This window comes from Penicillium solitum, assembly GCF_028829755.1.
Source record: "Penicillium solitum strain IBT 25940 chromosome Unknown utg000001l_segment0_segment0, whole genome shotgun sequence".
In the NCBI taxonomy this organism is placed as follows: Eukaryota; Fungi; Ascomycota; class Eurotiomycetes; order Eurotiales; family Aspergillaceae; genus Penicillium; species Penicillium solitum.
In genome coordinates, this window is record NW_027072121.1 from 4,414,541 (window position 1) to 4,434,172 (window position 19,632).

Here is a 19,632-nt window from a genome sequence, read left to right on the forward strand (position 1 = left end):
TATCTTGACAGCGGTAAGTAAATATAAAGAGTATATGTAATAATAATACTAATATATATATAGATACTGTTTCTGTTAGGCCGCTTACTTTCTGGAAAGAGTACCAGGCTCGCTTTCCGGCCATTGCTGCCCTTGCGCGAGATATACTCTCATTTCTAGTAACTGGCGTAGGAGTTGAACGCCTCTTTAATACCGCTCGAGATATTTGTCACTATCGTCGTGGTAGAATGAAGAGTGAGACTGTCGAGGCATTAATGATGTTTCTTTATATAACGAAATTTGATATAGAGGAGTAGGAAGCAACACTTCTTAAGAAATTCTTCTCCTAGGATGAGCTTAAGGCGGCAAAAGAGGAGAGGGAAGAGAAGCTTAGTGAGATTGAGGTTGATCCAATTAGTGATACAGAGGAGCAGGAGAATGAACCGGAAGATAAACCAGGGGATACAATTGAGATTATAGTTGAGGATAGACCAGAGGATGTATCGGAGGAGAGGCCCTTACCTACAAGTGAACATGGTCGTCCTTACTCGCTATCATTACCACCAACCTATACACAGACACGAGCATCAGGGAGAAAACGTAAAAGCAGGGAAGATGATTTATTTGAATACCATTAGCTTGCTTGATAAAGAATCCTCAATTATACGCATCTCTTTTACCCTTTTTATAAATAAAATTAGATATAATCAAGTAAAGCAAATACTCAAAATTACCGCGAACAAATGCATAAGTTATACATTTAGAATCCTTAGCATGTTTGTTTAGTTTGTAACCCAGTTTGGGGCCCCAGACCCAGTACTGGGTCGAACCCTCCGACCCAGACCCATTACTGGGTCGAAGGGTTCGACCCAAAACCCAACCCAGACTGGGTTGGGTCTGGGTTGGGTCTGGGTTTTACTGGGTCGTGCGGAAGACTATTAGCAACCTTTCTTCAAGCTATAAGGTAGTAAATTTCTTATAATTAGATAAAGCTCCTAGGAAGGCCTTCTAAATAGAGTTTATTACGAGTATCTAATAGTAAGATCTTTTCTAGCTATATCGATAAGCCTTAGATCTCTAATATTTTCCTATAGCGCTTATCCTATATTTATTATATTACGGGTAGTCTAATAAAGTTAAATAAGACCTATAGATTACCTTAGGTCGGCCAGTCAAGATATCCGTAACTTAGTCGAAGTATCCCTAAACTTCGGTATAATACGAATCTATCGACCACTTAATTCTAGATCGGCCTTCGCTATTCAGTACTTACCCGTATTCCGTTTTAGCCCACTATATTAGAAAGTCAATCGAGTTCTCTAATTCGTATAGGATCTAGTTCTTTCTACGGTTCGGTCCGACGCGTTTTAGAATCGGCGGGGGTTATTAACTAGATATACTACTCCGTCGGGGTTCCCTAAAAGACTATATAGCTACTTAGTATATTCGCTCGCGTCGGGAATAGGGGGGTAAGATTTAAGTACGTATAATCTCAATATTTATACCGAGGATTAGAAATCAGAGTCTAAGAAGGAATCGGAGGACGGTTTAATTAAGGGTAAGAGACTTAAAGATCAATTAGTTAATAGCGACGACATTTTTCTAAAAATCTCAACGTAACCGAGGCTTAGCCTTCAAATCTAACGCAGTATTATATAGTCAGAGATACTATTACCTTAGATTAGGACTCTTTTATTATTTTTTTTTCTAACGCGTTTTATAGGTCGCGTCAACCCATAGGTACCTAAAACCCGCGCGACTATAAACAACCTTAAGTATATATTTATTATTATCTAACCAGCTTTCTTATCTCGATCGGGTGACAATTCTAACATAGAAGATACTTATATGACTAGGACCTACTTAAATTTAAGGTATCCGGTTATAGCATCCGAAAATATAGGGTAGTAGACAATCGGCCCAAAATATAGTACAGCTATTGTCCGTTATTAATATATATATTTAGGGGTAGATATTTTATCTTATTAGATTGTATTTCCTATATTAAATCGGTACCAAAATAAATTACCAAAAATACACAGACTAACTAATCATATATTATGTATCAGTTATATATTTTGATAGGTACAAACGGGTAATTTGGGTACCCACGAAGATTTTCCAAAAACCCACGGGCGGGTTTGTGAAATACAAAACCCGCGATAGGTTACCCGTGGGCGGGTTGGAAAAATGAAAACCCGCCCCGAACCCGCGTTTGGCGAGGCCTAGTAATTACCGATCCTTATATAACGTGACTCCCGGCGGGTCCGTCATCCCACCCCAATTTTCTGCTCCCAACAATCTATCTTTAAGCGCCTATCATGCCCCCAAAGCGCAGCCAAAAGGCCCCAAAGTCAATCGAGCAGGAGGGCAAAATCTTCTTAGCTATCAAAGCTTTTCAAAATGGTAGACTTACTATGGTCGTTACCGCTGCTCGCCCTTTTGATGTCCCCGCACGACTCTTGTAGATCGGATGAAAGGCATTCCTAATCTCTATGAAGCAAGGGGCACAGGCCAGAAATTCACGCAACTAGAAGAGAAATCAATTCAAGATTGGTTAATCTCTATGGGTCAGAGAGGTGCTGCGCTTACAATCGCGATGTTGAAAGATATGGCCAATTTACTGCTTGAGCACTGCGGAGATGATACCCTCCAGACCGTTGGCAAAAATTGGCCAACACAATATATCAAACGACATCCTGAGCTTACTACTCGATTCTCTCGCAAATATGATTACAAACGCGCCCTGGTGGAAGACCCAAATACTATCATTGAATAATTTAAGCTTGTTGAAAGAACAATCACTCATTATGGTATTACTTCCGATGATATCTACAACATTGACGAATCAGGGTTTGCGATGGGAATCAGTGCGACCACAAAAATATTACACAGTCACACCAGTCGGAGGGGCGTTTTATAAGCTGGCAATTGTGAATAGATGACTGTTATTGAACCAATTTGCGCCTCTGGACGAGCGCTTCCACCATACGTTGTTTTCAAGGGGAAAAGTTTTTATGTAACGATGGTTCAACGACCTTCCAAAGCATTAGTCTCTCAACATTAGTCTAAATAGCTGGACAAGTTATAAAATTGGCGTTTATCGGCTCTCAAGGCTCTTTATTCTGCATACTATAAATCAGACAAAAAGAAAACATCGTCTTTTGGTCCTCAATGGCCATAACAGTCATCTTACAGCAACATTCGATAAGATTTGCCAGGAAAACAACATTATACTAATCTATATGTCTCTGTATGCCTCTCATCCTTTACGACTTCTTGATGTTGGTCGTTTTGCTGTGTTAAAGCGCGTCTATGGATCACGGGTTGCCGAATAATCCGGTTAGGCATCGATTCTATCAAAAAAGATGACTTTCTTGATATCTTTCCGGCAGCTCGTGACGATTCATTTAAAGATTCTATTGTTCAGAGTACCTTTGTAGCTACAGGTCTAATACAATTAGGCGCCAATCGGTTGTTATAAAGCTCAATATTCGTCTTTAATCTCCGCCTCTACCAGATCGACCATCATCACAAGGCTCAACATCAGGTAGCAATAAATCTACCGGTATCCCTCGGACGATCAAGCAGCGAAAATCGCAAATGTAGGCTTGACATGAGTCCGGATTTAACTGCTAATAAGATCTCTTCGACTACAAAACGTGATCTTCAACAGTCTTACAACATGTCGGTTAAACTAGGGCACAAGCATATCTTAATGCGGGATGGTTTCAAGCGTTCACGAGAGGGAAACCGAAAGCAGACGATAAAAAGGGCGGAATCAAAGAAGCAAATATCTAATATTGGTAGTTAAACAAAGGTATCAGGCCTTACTACTGACATTGGTTGCCAGGGAGGTAGTAGTATAAGGTATACATCTTATGCTTCACCTACGCTAGAACTCCAGGTTGAACCTGCACTTCCTGTTTTGGCCCCTATACTTTGGCAATTCAGATTTTCTCTACAGAAGATCTTAATTGCTAATTTAATACTGTTTGATGATGTAAATGGTGTTTGAAAAAATGTAAAATTTGAAGTTTTAATGGGGTGACGGTTCGGCAGGGTTGACGGACCCGCCGGGAATCACATCAAATTGTTAATATAGGGGTAAATTACAAATCAGAGTTGTCTACACCCATGATTGGCCATACATACTGTATTATGGTATGAGTGCCTAAGGCATTTTCACCTGATTAGCTCTACCCACTCGGAAGTTCCAATGTTTTGTTTCGTGAATTTGTCTAACTGCACCGCTAGAAAATTGGTAGTGTTCTGTGGGCTTTTTATACTAAAGCCATAACCGGGTCGTCGAACTGCGGCCACCGCCTTCGCGGTGTCCGGGTTCCCGGGTCTAATTGCATCCCGGGTCTAATTGCATTTTTGTCCACCAACACCAACTAATTCATTGAATTTAAATAGCATCACCTTCTAAATCAACACAATAAAGATCATCTATCCATTCCCGGGCCATTTCTGCACCATCATCATCCTCAATATCACCCGGGTTTTCAATGTCGCCGTCGTCAATCGCTTTCAAAATAGCTGCTTCCCGCCAGGCTTTCTTAGATCTGTTGAATATCTGTAGTCTTTCTCGGTCGGCACGGTCGGAGATGTGTTTTTTGCAGTCCTTTACTAAACGAGGGCCTAGTTCAGGCAGCCTACGCTTTGTTTTAGCAGTATTGGACTGCTTTTTCCGTCGTAAAATGCGAACATTGTCCTCCGCGAATTGAGCACCAACCTCGGCAAGAGCGAGTCCACCTTCTAAAATGCGAGAAAGACTATCCCGTACCTTCGGAGAAATTGTAGCATCGTTTTGTATATGCTTCACGACCTTACTACTCGCTTTTCGGAGCTTTTGAACGGTCGTAGGTGGTGAATTTGGTAGTGAACTTGATGGTGGGGGTGGTGTCGTTCCAGACATAATATCATGAACTATAAACCCCGGCATTTCGGGAAGATCATTGTCTGTCAACTTCAATTTTTCAAGACCTTTGTCTGAATTGATAGGCCAAATTCCAGTTTCTCGGAACCCGTGTCGAATTGTCCGCTCGGTTAATGATCGTGTACGTATATCATGAATACCCGCGAAGAAATTGGCTTTGTGTTTCGTATCACCACCCCAAAAAGCAGTCTCGTTGTTATATTGTTTATAGTAATGCTTTAAGACCGAGAAAGGTGTATCATCGAGAGGTTGGCAACCATGTGTTGTATGTGGAATAAAGCAGTAAGGAATAATGCGTTTTGTCCAACAAAATTCAATGAAATCATAGGTCAAATGTGAACCATGATTATCCATTAAAAGAAGACGATATTCCCCCTTTTTAATACGCAATGATGTAAATTCATCGAATACCTGGAGCCATGCAAAACTAATGATTTCATCAGTCCAGCCATTTGGGGTTGGACAAATTGTGTAGTTGTCTGGTAAATTGGTGTCGATAAACCAACTTTCCATATGGAATTGTCCCTTCACTAAAAACCATGGCGGCATAACCCAACCCGTAGCTGAGACACATTCAATACCGGTAAGCGATTCGGCTTGACCACCGGTACTATTGTATGAATTGCCTCGGGCTGAAACAACCTTTTGAGCCTTCCCTTCGCCAATTCGAAACCCGGTTTCGTCGAAATTATATAGATTTCTCGGGCTAATATTGTAGCTTTTGAGCGTAATTTGCAGACGATCGTACCAAGTGACAATATAGCCAGGTTCTGCAGCCTGAAACCGTACTTTCTCTATTGGTTTTTGGGTAAGGTGCTCAAAGCGTGGTGGTAGACGAGCGATAAAGTCGTAAGCCCAGTTTTTACCGAGTGTCCGAGAGGGGTTATGACGCCGGATAATTTGTAGCGCAGCACATTGAATTTGAGCAGCAGATGGTGGAGAATAAGCCTGATCTAAGGTATCGATCCATAGAATTAATGCCTTTTCTTGCTCGGTTTCCAATGCTTTGTTGGGTGAGGTACGGTCGTTTCGAGACTTCCGACCTTTAAGCCGTCCTCTTAATATGCCGTAGCTAATACCGAATTCCTCAGCGATGGCCTTGATGTTTGGCTTCGTTTTAGCATAGCAAGCTATTAAGGCATTGGTAATACGATCTTCCAAATCTGGAGACATAATATGAAGAATTGAGGGTGTAGTGAATTTTTAAAAATAGGTGGTTGGGAAAAAATGCAATTAGACCCGGGATGCAATTAGACCCGGGAACCCGGACACCGCGAAGGCGGTGGCCGCAGTTCGACGACCCGGTTAAAATAATACTTTTTCGTTCTGATCATTGAGCTGAATTTCGTCCTTTTAAATAGTCTTTATCGCAGTGAGCTAAGTAGCAGCGGAAAAAAATCACAACAGCTGGACGGTCAAGGAAGCATATTAGGCGATCTTTCTGAGATATGTTGCTGGTCGATAGCCTCTTTGCAAGTGGTCTCTGATTTCTCCTCTGTGTTAGCGGCGATGCCTGCTTTTGAAGGCGCCCATTAATCACTGGTGCCTCATTCTGATGTTTTGCACAAAGACACACAGCCCCTATGAATATCGGCCAGCTGGATCGGTTTATATATATATATATATGTTCATTTTGACCTACTGTTCTTTCAGTGATATCTCTTGCGCTATAACACTGCTGCGGAACATTCCTGAGTGTGAGTTTACTTGTCTATCTCGACTTAGCTGCCCGTCAGACTGCCATCAAGCCTCTCTCTCTTCAATAATCACACTAATGATAGATCTTCATTCAGTTGGCGGCAAATTTCTTTGGCGCCCAAGTGCGCAGCTTCTTTCTTTGTTCGAGCCCTACCGGAGCAGGTGAGATTTCTGTACTGAACAATTACCATAAACAAAGGCGGATCCAGTGTGATTGTCTGCTCATCAATTCGCTGAAGACTTTTGTTCTCTCTCTGGCCCCTCTCGTGTAGCGCAGAGGTGTACCGATGGAGAGCGACTGCGTGAGAACTATTTCCTCCAGGTTGCGAGGGACCTGGACTGGAGGAACTCGATAAGGACATTTCCACACTCGTCATTCCGTGGCTGCGACGATGTGCTTGTCCGGTAGCAAAAGGAGAGAATATGTCGGCGAGGTTCCATAAAAGTGGAAGTCTTTGCGGTTCAGGGCAAAGTCTGTAGGTCTGCCCTAGCAAAGCAACTACGAGGTTCCGGGCACTGCTATCTTCTCCGATAGCGGTTCGAGGAGTGTCTTTGACGATTTTGAGAGACCTCTTTATTTCCATCCAGTTGAATGTCTGAAAAGCATCTTTGCAATAGTCCTGTATCTGCGTGAGTCTCGCAGCCAGCTAGAGGTGGCTGAAATAGCGCGCTAACCTCAGTCTCCTTGCGCGACATCCCAGAGCTAGCGAAGGATGAAATTACTGATATTTGAAAGAGAAGGGTGCCGATAAGAATATCTATAGGTGGTGTGCGTTAGTGTAGATATAAGCGGGAGATAGATGGCCATGAGACTCGCCGTTGGAGTGGGTAAGTTGACTGTTGTCTTGCAGGCCGGCCATGATAATGGGTTGGACTGATAGCAAAGCAGTAACTCAGGTTTTCGAGACGGCGGGTTATTGAACACCATCAATGGTCTTCCCACTCCCTTTTTGTGAGATTTTCCTACAAAAGGATTCAACCAGTACAAATTGAAAAATTGGCCAAATGTGTCTCACCGCAAGGTCTTAGTCTGGAGACGTGGCATCTCATTTTTCGATTAACGGGCTCTCAAAGTAAGTACACGAGTAAGTACACGAGGAAGTGATGTAGGGCGTGACGTGTCATCTTTCTCTAGCATGTGTTGTCCATGCGGGATTGGTCGTACTGCCAACTGACTTTCGTGGCAGACACGGGTTCATTTTACTCCGCCAAATGAAAAGAGACGCATACATGGCGAATATGAACTCTCAACTTTGAGACTGCAGCAGGGAAATTCTTGTGCACAGCTGGATTACATAGAGCCTTGCACGACGATCGACGCCGTGTGACATAGCTCCAATCCAACTTGCGTCATGTAGCATGTGAGAAGAACCGAAAAATAGGGATACTCGTTGGCAGCCGTTGCAAGAAATGACAGGGGGGCGCAACCACTGGAAGCAAAGGAAAAGGAATAAAAGAACAACAAAATAATGGCTAGCGTTGGGCAGCAAAGATAGACGATGAGATCGCCCGGGCGCAGTGAGTCAGAAGAAGTATAACGGGGCTGAGAGAATCAACTTGAGATTATATATATGCGCGTCATACTTAGAGTGGGCACATTCACACGTAAAGAACACTCTGTATGCTTGTGATCATTATTCTAAAAAAATGCTCGAGCAGGACGCAATGAGCGGAGGACTTCCAGAGGCTTCGCTGATGGAACATCAGCCTAAAAGATTACGATTGCTCTATGAGCCCCTCTGCTTGCTCCGAATCCTAAGCGAAGTCCGGGGGGATCGAATAAAGCCAGGTGATATCTTCCCCGAGGGCCCGGGATTAAGTGCCACTAAAAGCTATCGATCCTTTGTGGACGCCATAGCCTATATATGTGCGTATCGGAAAAGGCCTGGCTACGTCACCGCGGCGGCCCTAGAACAGACCCCCGATGCGATAGTGATTCTGCTAGCTGCGAACGATGGCATTGATACGGCGGTCGTCACTCTTCTGGAAAAGGTCCTCATCATACTTTCATGGATTATCGAAAATCCTACAGTCCGACTGGACACAAAAGAGGGCCGAGAGGTGATGAAAATTTTGACTGTCCACGTGCTGGGCCTCAACGCCCCAAAGATCTTCGAATACTATCAGCAGGTGAATAAACTGGTCTCCTTGGTGATGGGACGATTGAATGCCGAGCCTAAATTAAAAGGTACGCAGCCCTGTCTGCTAAGAGAGCGGCTCTTACTGGACATAAAAGCTGATAAAGCGCTACCACCACGAGTAGATCAGGACAGCATCATCAACCTTCGCAAATGGATATCAACACACCTTTCAAAGGAAGGTTTACAGCTTCAAGAAAAGGATATGCAAAACCTGGCCCTCTCCAGCTACCGGGACCGGGAGGTATTCAAAGCCTTGCATCACACCACTGGAAGCCTTGAGCATTCCCATAACTTTGAGCAACTCCATAACCTGCTCTATAAACTGGGTAAGCACGTGGCTCAGTGTAAACGACTGATCGAGGCCACCATCAGGCTTCGCTTAGAGCTATCGCGTGGCTTACGTATCGAAACGATTGGCAGGTCGCGGGAGAACCAAATCCCTCTTTTGGCCCGTACTTGCGACATTGATAATATCAGCCATCGTATTTTCTCTGATCCGGTCAAACAAGATATATTCCTGCAGCAGGTGCAACAAATCTACTCAAAGAAGGAACTGGATCGGCTGCTGTCCAAGGATGTCTGCAAAGGCAAAACGCGCGTGCATGCGGAACTGTTAGTCCTCGATCACTTTGAGCAGACGGGTGGCAGATTCCTCAACGAGAAAAATAAATACATCGGATGCAGCAAGCCAGCCTGCTATTTATGCCATATGTTTATTTCTTGCCATCCGCGAGGCTATGCGAGCCCCCCTTCTCACCAAAAGCTATATCTGAACTGGCGACTTCCTGATGTCCGCACGCACGAACAGAATGCCGCGATGCGCTTTCAGCATCAACAAAATGTTCTGCTACGCATGATCGACACCGTTAGGGGGGGCCTAATAAATGATATCGCTACTAGTGTTGGTAAGCAGACGGGCTTCGCGGACTCGACAGCGGGAGGCACCTCAACCATTGTTGACATTGAAACCGACCTCGGTCCGGGCGTGGCTAATCTCTCCCTTGAAGAGCTACGAGTAATGCTTGACCGTCAAGGTGGGGCCGGCCGTAGCCTCCGAGAAAATCATATGGACCCTAAGTTCAGGCCTCGGGGCTTTCCCTTTTACCCCATTGAGGTTAGCGTAGAGGCTGAGAGTGATGATTCCGCTACAGGTGGGGTGGATATTTGACGGGACTTGCTCTTGCTCGCTGAGCATGGTCTAGTTTCCCTTTTTGCTGATTGTATCTGGGTATTAGTAACTGGATCTGATTAGGAGTGGACGCTGTCGAACGGCTAATACTATTCAAGAAGGGGAAAAAAAAAGAAAAGAACACACTCCATTTTTGTAAGATTGAATGAAGGAAAGGTTTCTCTTGTTTTCTCGGCTATAGGCTTAAGATTCTCGTCAGCTGTAAGTTTGCCTGATGCTGTGCTCCACAGATATTAGTTGAGTTGTTAATCCAGCGTGATATATTAGCCTATACATCGAGCAATGGGCCATGTTGATTTCCAATCACTATGGTTGCACCTATAGAAATACACCTCGGACTTCATTCAGATATAGAATCGGTGCGGCTTGATTTCTGATCTGCAACAGCTCATATCACAACACTTGAAGGTGGCACTTGCGATTATCCATTCAGGAGATCAGTTGGCTGCGCTCTTCCTATTGACTTCTCCTTGCTAGAAATTGAGATTTACCGTGGAGGTGGAAAAGTTCAAGTCTCAACCTCATGGGGATTCTTTGAGACTTCATCCCCAGACCGCATGGGCTACCTATTAGGCTAGCTCATTACCCAAAAGGTGAATTCTTTCAAACCTTGGCAGCTAAGAGATGTACCCATCCGGTTGACTTGTCCCTGCGCTGTGAATTCACCCAGCGCCTAGGGTCCTCGACTATGTACACGAATAGATTTACCCAAGGTTGCACCACTAGGATAAGATATTCGCTCCTCGGTGTGTCTACCTCAACTCCATGCGGAATAGATCACGCGCAAATTTTCGGCCGTCGCGGCTGAGAATCAAGAAATACATGAATAGCGAGCCCGACGCGTGTTTCTCGAGTCAGTCTCTACCTTCCAGGATTGGTATGCTGCGACTGAAAAGCGGAGCTTATGATTTCGAGCCATGCTGAAGTAGAAACTGCCATCACGATTGAATTTACCAGACAAGATTGATCAAGAAAGCCAATCTTGACAAGACATCATGCTCCCGCTTCTGTGTCATCGAGGTGCACGATGTTGAACAGTCTATGTCCGGTATCGGTGTTCGCTGTGCCGGTGAATTGGTTATCTGACAGGCGGAGAGCAACAAAGGACAATCGCGGGAATCGCGAGAGCTCTTGCGCAACTCTGCTAGTAAAAACCGATTCAGCCTGGATGATACCAGCGATCAAAACAATGCGAATAAAGGCATGAAGGTGACGAATATGTTGCACAAACTCCAAGATTGGTTGGCCACTGCGAGTCAACAAGAAGGACTGTCTCACGATTTTGAAGATGCTTTTGCTAATGGTCACTGGGTATTTTCACATGAAGAAACATGGCAAGCGGTGGAAACCTGTCCACACCCAAATGCCACTGGTTCCCCATCCCGCACCAAAGGCACGATCAAGGTCTCTTCCCCATAAACAACTCGACAAACGTCTGTTTGGTGACCTTGAACGTAGGTCATAGGGCGCGTCTCAACTCCTAGAATTTGTGTGTAGTTTTCGGTAGAAAGATAACATCCAACCTGGGAATGTGCATACCGCAGTGCTGGACCCGAAATGGCTGTGTCACGCATTGATGTCATGTGCAACTTGGCTGCAAAACGATCAGTAGCATGAAGAAGATGAAGGCTTTGGCGCCGGACAAATACTGACTCGACAAAAGATCAGTCGCCGAGCGGTACCAAAGGCAGCCGAAACAAATTAAAGCGAGCGTTCGCATCTGTTGGAAGAAAAGCCTGGCTCGGCCGAAGCCCGGCATTAGCGATAGACCTTTTCAGAGTCGCGTCCATGCTGACACTGTTCAATACCTTATCGCCGGTCACAGCAATTGACTGGTTTGCCGCTTGGAGCATTTCCAATCCAATGGACTGTCGCTGAAGATCGACCCTCGGCGTGCTACAACACCGTATTTCCAAGTCTGCGCGCAATCCTATACTAATACAAGGGGGAGTTGGGTGAACGATGAATAAGCCTGTCCCGAATGGTCCTAGTGGTATTTGACTACTTCCTCAGTTCGTCATTTAATAGCAGACCAAATGCTAGTTGCAATATCACCTGAGACGTAGATTGTTTCAGGAGATAACATACCGTTAAACAATGGGATCATCCAATCGCGGCACTTGCATGACTAGGGGTAACTGCTTGCTCACGAAAAGGGACGACAATTCTTAAAATAGGATATCAAGGTAGCAGCTATGTCAAAAGATACAAGTGAATAAACACACCCCGCTGAAAACTCTCGTCATTCTGCGTACGAATCAATACAGGCCACTGGCAAGAGTGCTCCGGAAAACCCAATCCCATCAATGTGGACTAGCGTGTGTTGGCAAATAATATTTTCTTGTGGCATGTATCTGGGGAGGACCTCCAGCAAGGTCGACAAACTGGGTTGGCTTTGAGTTTGAAAAGGGTTGTTTGTTGATACATGAGGCAAACCTAGTCACGCCATAGTGAGATATAGTTCTATAAATAGGCTTGAGAAAAACTAGAAATGGATTATGGCCGCTCATGTGCACTTGAATAGAGCCTCAGAGCATATAAACTGAACTCGCTGCTGCAAATTTGATAGATTAGAGCAGCTTGCTCTGGAAAAGTGGAAACTCATGGTTCCTCCCAGCCCCACTGGCAGTTCTGCAGACAAATGCTATCCCCCGGCAAAAAAAAGAAAAATAACTCATGAGATCAAAGCATCGCCCACTGGTAAGCTTTTATCTTAACATATTGTTCTCGGGTGTAGTCTAAATGTACATGAAGACTTCCCTCCAGCAGGTCCCGATTCATCAATTTTGAGGCCGTCTGAAATTATTGATCTTTATTTCGATCTTCCTCTGGAGACGGATCAGGAGCTGCCTTTTCAGCGTTCGCCTATGTCGTCCCAGAGGGTCATCAACGGCCAAACCGCGAGTGTAGAGACAGAGCGCGATTTTTCTATCCTGCCGTCACTGGGATTACCGTCGCACAACCGTATTTTTGATGCTAGGCTCAGTGCCAGGCACTTGTGCGAGCCTATGCCCAGTCGGTTGTGCCAAGTTGGCCTGCCAAATCAATCCCCGCAAGGATCTGCCAAGTATGGAGAGTATCGGCTTCATGCGAATGATATGCCAAGTCGCACTTCGAAAAGTCCCCCAGCTGAGGACACCGTACGGGAAGCAAACCACAAGGCAGACCCACAGAAAGCGCATGGTAGTATGACAACCGAAGACCACGATGCAGTTTTACCATCGACTAATGCGACAGAAGAGCAAGCATTCCCTTCCAATACAGACAGTATTGGCCAAAAAGGTGCCAAACGTCGGACTGAGCAGGTGTTGAGGGGCGCGGGTTTTCTCTTCACTTCAATTCTGAAAAGTGTCCAAAACAAGCTCAATTTGAACTGTGTCATCTTTGCTCTGCTGGGATTTATCTGTGGATCCCAACTGTTCCATCTCACAACTTCTCCGATCGTCATTTTGGTACTTGATTGATACTAGAACCCTGCAGTTCAAGTAAAGACGACCCGGGCTCTTTGGTATCTCATGACACTGGCGGCATCGCCCTACCCCTGATGTGTTATTCGCATTGTGACAAAGCTCCTGTACAAGATTCGAACTATGTTGTTCACCTTGTAGGTGACGAAGTATCACGGCATTTTGTAGATCTCCAAAGACAGTCAAAGTCCCAATGCAATAAACTCAAAGATGGATCTGAACTAAGATGGTCTGGAGAAATACTGGGTCGTATCACTCACAATATTCTTGAATGATAATCAGATTTTACGTACGCTGTCAGTATTTTCTAGAAATTGATCAATTTATGTAGTAGAGTTCCTTTGTAGAAAAGTAAGACAGGTTCACAGTAGCAAATTTTGAAAATCCCAGAAACGAAGTCTCGCAGGGTTAGAAAAATGATTCCACGAAATCAAGGCTTTCCAAAAACCTGAGACATCGGCCGAAAGATTTAACTACGGTGAGGTGTATATCCGACATACTCAAATCTATTATCGCCGTACTAAGGAAGAATGAAAATAAAACACAGTCGGTAGTCGTAGCGTTGGGAAATCATGCTTGAAAGTATTGGTAGGTCATACTTTTCGCCACCAGAGACAGAAATTCTGGTAAAAATGCGAATATATACTGAAAATTCATCATGCAGATATAGCCAACTAGCGAATCCTGCATGGGTAGAGTTTTGCATAGGGTGATAACCATGAGGGATGCAAGGATTGCTCTGGTACCATCCTCGTATATCGTTATAGGATAGAATTATGCATAACATTGTCCAAGTATACAGTAGCCTCCACGGATGTTGCTATCTCCCCCAGGACTGCTGTCTCCATTGGACGAGACAGTTTGAGATGATGTAAAAAGATGATACAATACGTGTAAGTTCATAGAGAAAGCACTGTATGTATTCTGGTGGACGAAGAGGAGAAAGAGAGGACGAGAGAGCAGGCAAACTATCTGGGTTCTATTTACATGTGATGCCTTAGGCATCCGGGCATCCAACATCCCCCTCATAGAATCCTGCATGCACTCCCTCTCAAGATCTCCAGTTCCGGCATACATAGTAAAACTCTGCAAATTTCTTGTGGATTTAGCACATGCCAATTAGCTCGGTAAAGATCTTGAATTGATCCTTTGTAAGAGCCTTGGTAAATCCATCTGCGGCATTTCGCTTGGTGTTCACTCGATGAATCTCAACATGTCCTTGCGCCACTGCATCTTTGACAAAGAAGTAACGAAGATTAAGCCATCTGTTCGCCGATTTGCCTCCTTTCTTCGAGAGAAGCAATTGTGAGTTGATGTTGTCAGTGTAGATCTCTGTAGGACGCTGCTCTGGGAGCATAAATGATCGTGCGATCTTGTTCAACCACATTGTATCACGACTAGGTTGATCCAGTGCACACCACTCAGCAACTGTCGTCGAATTGGCTGTGATCGTCTGCTTCTTCGTAGACCACATAACAGGTGATCCGGCAAGGTACCAGACATTTCCTTCTGTCGATTTGCTATCTTCCTAGTCTGTATGTGAAGCATCTGTGTGTGCATAGAAGCGAAGTTCACCGGTTCGACCGAGGATAATTCCGATGTTAGGTTTTCGTCTTAGATACTTTACAATATGTTGCATTGCTTTGTAGTCAGAAAGGGTGGGATTTGCTAGTCGATGCTGTAAGCGTGTTACTGCGAAGCGAATGTCTGGTCGTGTCTTGACTGCTAACTAGTTTAACATCCCCACGATAGACTGATATTGATCAAAAGCATCGTCATCTAGTGCATTGGTCGCATCGGCTGGTGTCTCTCTCTATGTAGCTGGCAATGGCGTGTCTTTCCAGCCAGAGGTTTTAGCTATACGTAGCACCTTTTGCACGTACGCTTTCTGTGATATAGTGATTGTCCCGTTGGCGTAGTCTCTGTCGAGCGTATAGTTTAAATACTGCTTTGGCTCACCGAGGTCCTTCAAGTCGTAGTACTGACGAAGTTCGCTGACAACTTGCTCAATGTCATCGTCGGATGGTGTAGCAATGATGAAATCGTTAACATGGATCATTATAATAGTCAAATTTATGCCTTTGCCTTTGATATAAACGTAAGGATCATTATCCAGCGGACGAAAGCCAATCTGACGTAGTTTGCAGTCTATCTCTTCGTTCTATAGGAAAGCAGAGTCTCGTAATCCGAAGAGCGCTTGATTGAGTGTACACACCCAGTGTTTCTTGTCTCCTTGTGCATCTGCGTACTCAAAACCTGTAGGTTGTCTTATATAGACTGTCTCTATATCTTTACGTGAAGCATTGAGATATGTAGCAGTGAAGTCAACTTGCCTCCATTTTAGACCATACACTGCAATCAGTGTAAGAACGATTTTGATCATACATTCGGCGACGACAGGGGCATATGTTTCTCTATCATTTTTGTCTTGGAAGTTGCCACATACCACCTATCGTGCTTTGAAATCGTAGACTTCATCTCTGGTGTTGGATTTGACAGTGAATCTCCATTGTCCTGGTAGTACCTTAGCTTTTGACGGCTTAAGGATCAAGCTCTATGTGCCTTTAGCCTCGAGATCACTAAGTTGTCTTTGCATAGCCTCTTGCCATTGAGGCCAGAAAGGGCTCTTTTGCGCTTGCTTATACGTAGATGGCAAGTCAACGTCCTTTGCGTATAGCGGCTTTCTATTGTAGAGAAATGGTTCGTCAATATCGACTTTGTCTATTGTCATATCAGCTGTTGCAGATATCGCACTAGGTCCCGCAGACCCCTGTCTATCACCCTCCGTCACGTTGTTACCGCCCGAGTCCTTCGCCTTTGCCCTTGTGGCAGCTCGTTGAATATCTCGGTCTCGTTTCTCGTACTCGACAGCGAGGTGTTTCTGCTTTGGATCGTGGTATCGGTCAGGTGCAATCCCGATATTCGCTCGTCTCGATCGGCGGGGTAGGGTGGGAGCCGGTGTAGCTGGGTCCTGAGAGATAGGATCTGGCGATGACTCAATTGAGATGATCTCACGGCTTGGTGACATCTCTGATCTCGCAGTAACCGGTGTGTTCTCAGTGCTTGTCGTTGTCTCCGTTGTATCGATAGCCTGTGTGATCTCACGACTTGGTGACACACTGATTTGTCGAGCGGGTGTAGCCTGTGTGGTCTCACGACTTGGTGACACACTGGCTTGAGGAACTGGTGGAGCTTGTGTGATCTCACGACTTGGTAACACACTAGCTTGTTAAACGGGAGAAGCTTGTTGAGTGGGAGATGAGAAAGGGTATTGGTAATCTGTTCTCTATCGCTCTGGAGAAGGAGTCATATCTTCTGATTCCTCGGTGACAGCTCTCTCAATGTTATCGGTATCTCGACGAATATCGTCTATACTTTCAGCAAGTTGAGACACTTGGGTTAACAGTTGTTAAAGTCTTCTTCCGAGATCTTCTTTCTTCCGCTCAATGTCCAAAACCTGTGAGACGCTCTTAGTGGTAGGATCCGTGATCTCAGTGATTCTCGCGCCTGTCATCATGGGCTCCTCTCCCACAGTTAGGAGAAAACTTTGAAAGAGTTTGCGCTGTTTTATTAGCGGAATGATTGTTCTCTGCGGTGGTGCCTTCTGTGGTGTCTCAGGCATTGTAGATGCACTGCCATGAATTGTTAGAAGATAAATTGTAGACGGCGTAACAGGTGCTTGTACAGCTAATCGTGTAGGAGTTTGTACCTATAGTGTACGTACTACTTGCTACTGCTTCTTTTCTGGCTTCGAGATCTCGTCTTCTTGCGACAGTGAGACAGGCATGAATCCGACGACATCATCATCATCATCAGGATCCTTAGGATCGGTGGGTGCTTTGCTAGCTAGTGTTGGTCCCATACCATCGTCATCTCCAGGTTGCGGAAAACCAACATCACGAGACACTACCAGTTTCTTCGTGACTGGATCCCACACTTTATAAACATGACCACCGTCCCCCTCATAGCCAACAAGCATACCTTTCCACGCTCTAGGTGCTGCTTTCCTAGCCTATGTCCTCTTAGGCTTCGGAATGTGGACGTATGCAGCTGATCCCCATGGTCTAAGGTGCTTCAAGGAAGGCTCTGGGTTTGCAATTTCAAATTCTTGACGCCAATGTGTGAGCGGCGAGATCTTAGTCTTTGGATTGACTAGTCTGTTGTAGATGTAGATAGCTGTGTCTGTCGCATACGGCCACATCTCTTCCGGCATCTTCGCATCGATGATCATCGTTCTCTGTATGTCATTGATATGTCCACCGAAACGTTCCACCGTACCATTTGGCTCTGCGGTATAAGGTGGTGTGGTCTCAAAAGTCATACCATGCTTCTCACCCCATTTGATGAACTCTTTAAACTCTATACCGCCATCCATTCGCCAGATGCCTGGGTATCTGCCGGTGAGTAATTTGATCTTCTCACAGAACGCAGTAAGCTTATGGTAAGCATCACTTTTGTTCTTTAGCATGATTCCCTCAATTAATCGAGTAGCATCATCAACGACTGGTAGCCAGTAGTTCTCTCCGTTTGGCCCAGTGGGTTTCATTGGCTGTGTATCAACGTGGAATTTCCATGCTACATCTTGTACCCTCGCCTGTTGTTGACGGGATATCTTGAGCTTTGACTTGCCTTGAAAACAGGCGTCACAATCGAAGTGTTCCGTGCCGTACTGCTCATCATCACCTAGTTGTTCAGCATGTTGTAGTGTGGAAGCAATGCGAGCTTTTCCAGCATGTCCGAGACGTCTGTGGATCTCGTACGCAGTCACTTTGTTCACAAATCCAATCTCATCGTCATCGTCGGAATCTGTGTCCGATTTGATCTCATTGGGGTCATCATCGTCCTTCGGACTGACAAGGTACGGGACACCTGTTGACGTGTCTGCATACCCTAGGATGTCTCCCCTTCCATTTGTGAGATTCTTAGTGCGTGTGTCGTAAGAGATATCTTGTTCTTCAAGAAGCTTTTGCATGCCAAATAGCTTGCCGTGTCCCCTAGGAGTGTAGTAACCAGTTGTCATGAACGAGTACGTCTTTCCATCCAAACCTGGTAGGGCAGCCCTTACAATGACTTCACCGTGGCCTAGCGTGACGACTCTATTACCAGAGTAATCCTTGTACGCATAAGCTGTGTCAGGGTGATCCAGTTGGTATGTGTGGAAGTCCTCGAGATCGTGTGTCAATGTCTTGTCAGAACCAGTGTCTAGCAACCAATCATTCTTCCTGTCAACAGAATTGGCAGCTGCAACAACCATATTGTTCTGTCCATCTTGACGTTGAGTTCTCTGGATAGCCTTTGAATAGGCCCACAAGTTGCCGGACGGTTCCCACGAGGCTGGTGGGTTGTCACTGAGATAGGCACATCTCTTTGCAGTGTGCGGTCCAAAGCCGCAGAATGAACACATGTTATTGTCATCCTTTTGTGTGCCATTACGCATCTCTTTTGCGTAGTCATGAATGTCTTTGCCGTCGGCAGGCTGCTTGCGAAGACCTCTCTTCTTCTTCTTTTTAGCAGTGGCTACGTCTTCGTCGATAGCATTGATGTCTTTGCTGGATTGGGTGTTATCGTCTTTGTTGTGACCGTTGTTGTGACCACCTCGGCCACCACGGTTTCCTCCACGACCACCTCTTCCATTGCCTCGGCCACGGCCGGCATTGTTATTGTAGACAGCATTGGTGACACCTTCCATGTCAGCAGCTGCTTGGAGTGCTCTCCAGTACTCCTCCACCTTGTCGAGATTGAGTTTCTTGGGTTCGAGACTTGCGACTTCTTCCCTAATAAACTGGACCTTTTTGACTTCCAATTCAAGGTTTTGAAGGACTTGTGATAGGCCGTGTGCTGGGTGCGGTGCTGCCTTGAATCGAGCAAGCACATGGTACTGTCGCTGGTACTCCTCAATGTACTCGCTTGCTGAGTTGTAATCCGATCGTTTCATCTTATCGAACTTCCTCATCTCAAGGAATGCAGTTTGCATCCGGTCACTGCCTTGTGTCATAGCCATAAGCTTATCGTACAATTGATCAGCGTACTTAGGCATCTTTGACAAATTGCGCAGCTTGTTCTGTAGTGTGACATCGATTTGATTGTACATCCAGCTTGCAACTAAGCGAGACCAGTACTTCCATCTTTCAAACGAAGCATGCGACTTGGGAGGTCGGGGAATGTCGCTTTCTAGCAGCCATTCCAAAGCGTATGGGATCAACTGGTAAGCCAGTG

The 19,632-nt window shown here is 45.2% G+C and overlaps 4 protein-coding genes across 4 annotated transcripts; 2 read left to right on the plus strand and 2 right to left on the minus strand.

The window, feature by feature from the left end:
* Positions 1-4,390: 4,390 nt before the first annotated feature.
* N7455_001679 (uncharacterized protein) lies at positions 4,391-4,900 on the minus strand (the record flags this gene model as incomplete). The annotated part of the gene is made up of 1 exon (XM_065604062.1): positions 4,391-4,900. The coding sequence occupies one exon, from the start codon at positions 4,898-4,900 to the stop codon at positions 4,391-4,393; it is 510 nt and encodes a 169-aa protein (XP_065462553.1).
* A 3,366-nt stretch (positions 4,901-8,266) lies between these two features.
* On the plus strand, positions 8,267-9,928 carry N7455_001680 (nucleic acid/nucleotide deaminase domain-containing protein; the record flags this gene model as incomplete). Its single annotated transcript, XM_065604063.1, has 1 exon — positions 8,267-9,928. One exon carries the CDS (start codon positions 8,267-8,269, stop codon positions 9,926-9,928), a length of 1,662 nt encoding a protein of 553 aa, XP_065462554.1.
* A 1,014-nt stretch (positions 9,929-10,942) lies between these two features.
* On the minus strand, positions 10,943-11,523 carry N7455_001681 (uncharacterized protein; the record flags this gene model as incomplete). The annotated part of the gene is made up of 2 exons (XM_065604064.1): positions 10,943-11,218; positions 11,281-11,523. 2 exons carry the CDS (start codon positions 11,521-11,523, stop codon positions 10,943-10,945), a joined length of 519 nt encoding a protein of 172 aa, XP_065462555.1.
* Positions 11,524-12,816: 1,293 nt separating this feature from the next.
* On the plus strand, positions 12,817-13,413 carry N7455_001682 (uncharacterized protein; the record flags this gene model as incomplete). The annotated part of the gene is made up of 1 exon (XM_065604065.1): positions 12,817-13,413. One exon carries the CDS (start codon positions 12,817-12,819, stop codon positions 13,411-13,413), a length of 597 nt encoding a protein of 198 aa, XP_065462556.1.
* Between the last annotated feature and the right edge of the window lie 6,219 nt (positions 13,414-19,632).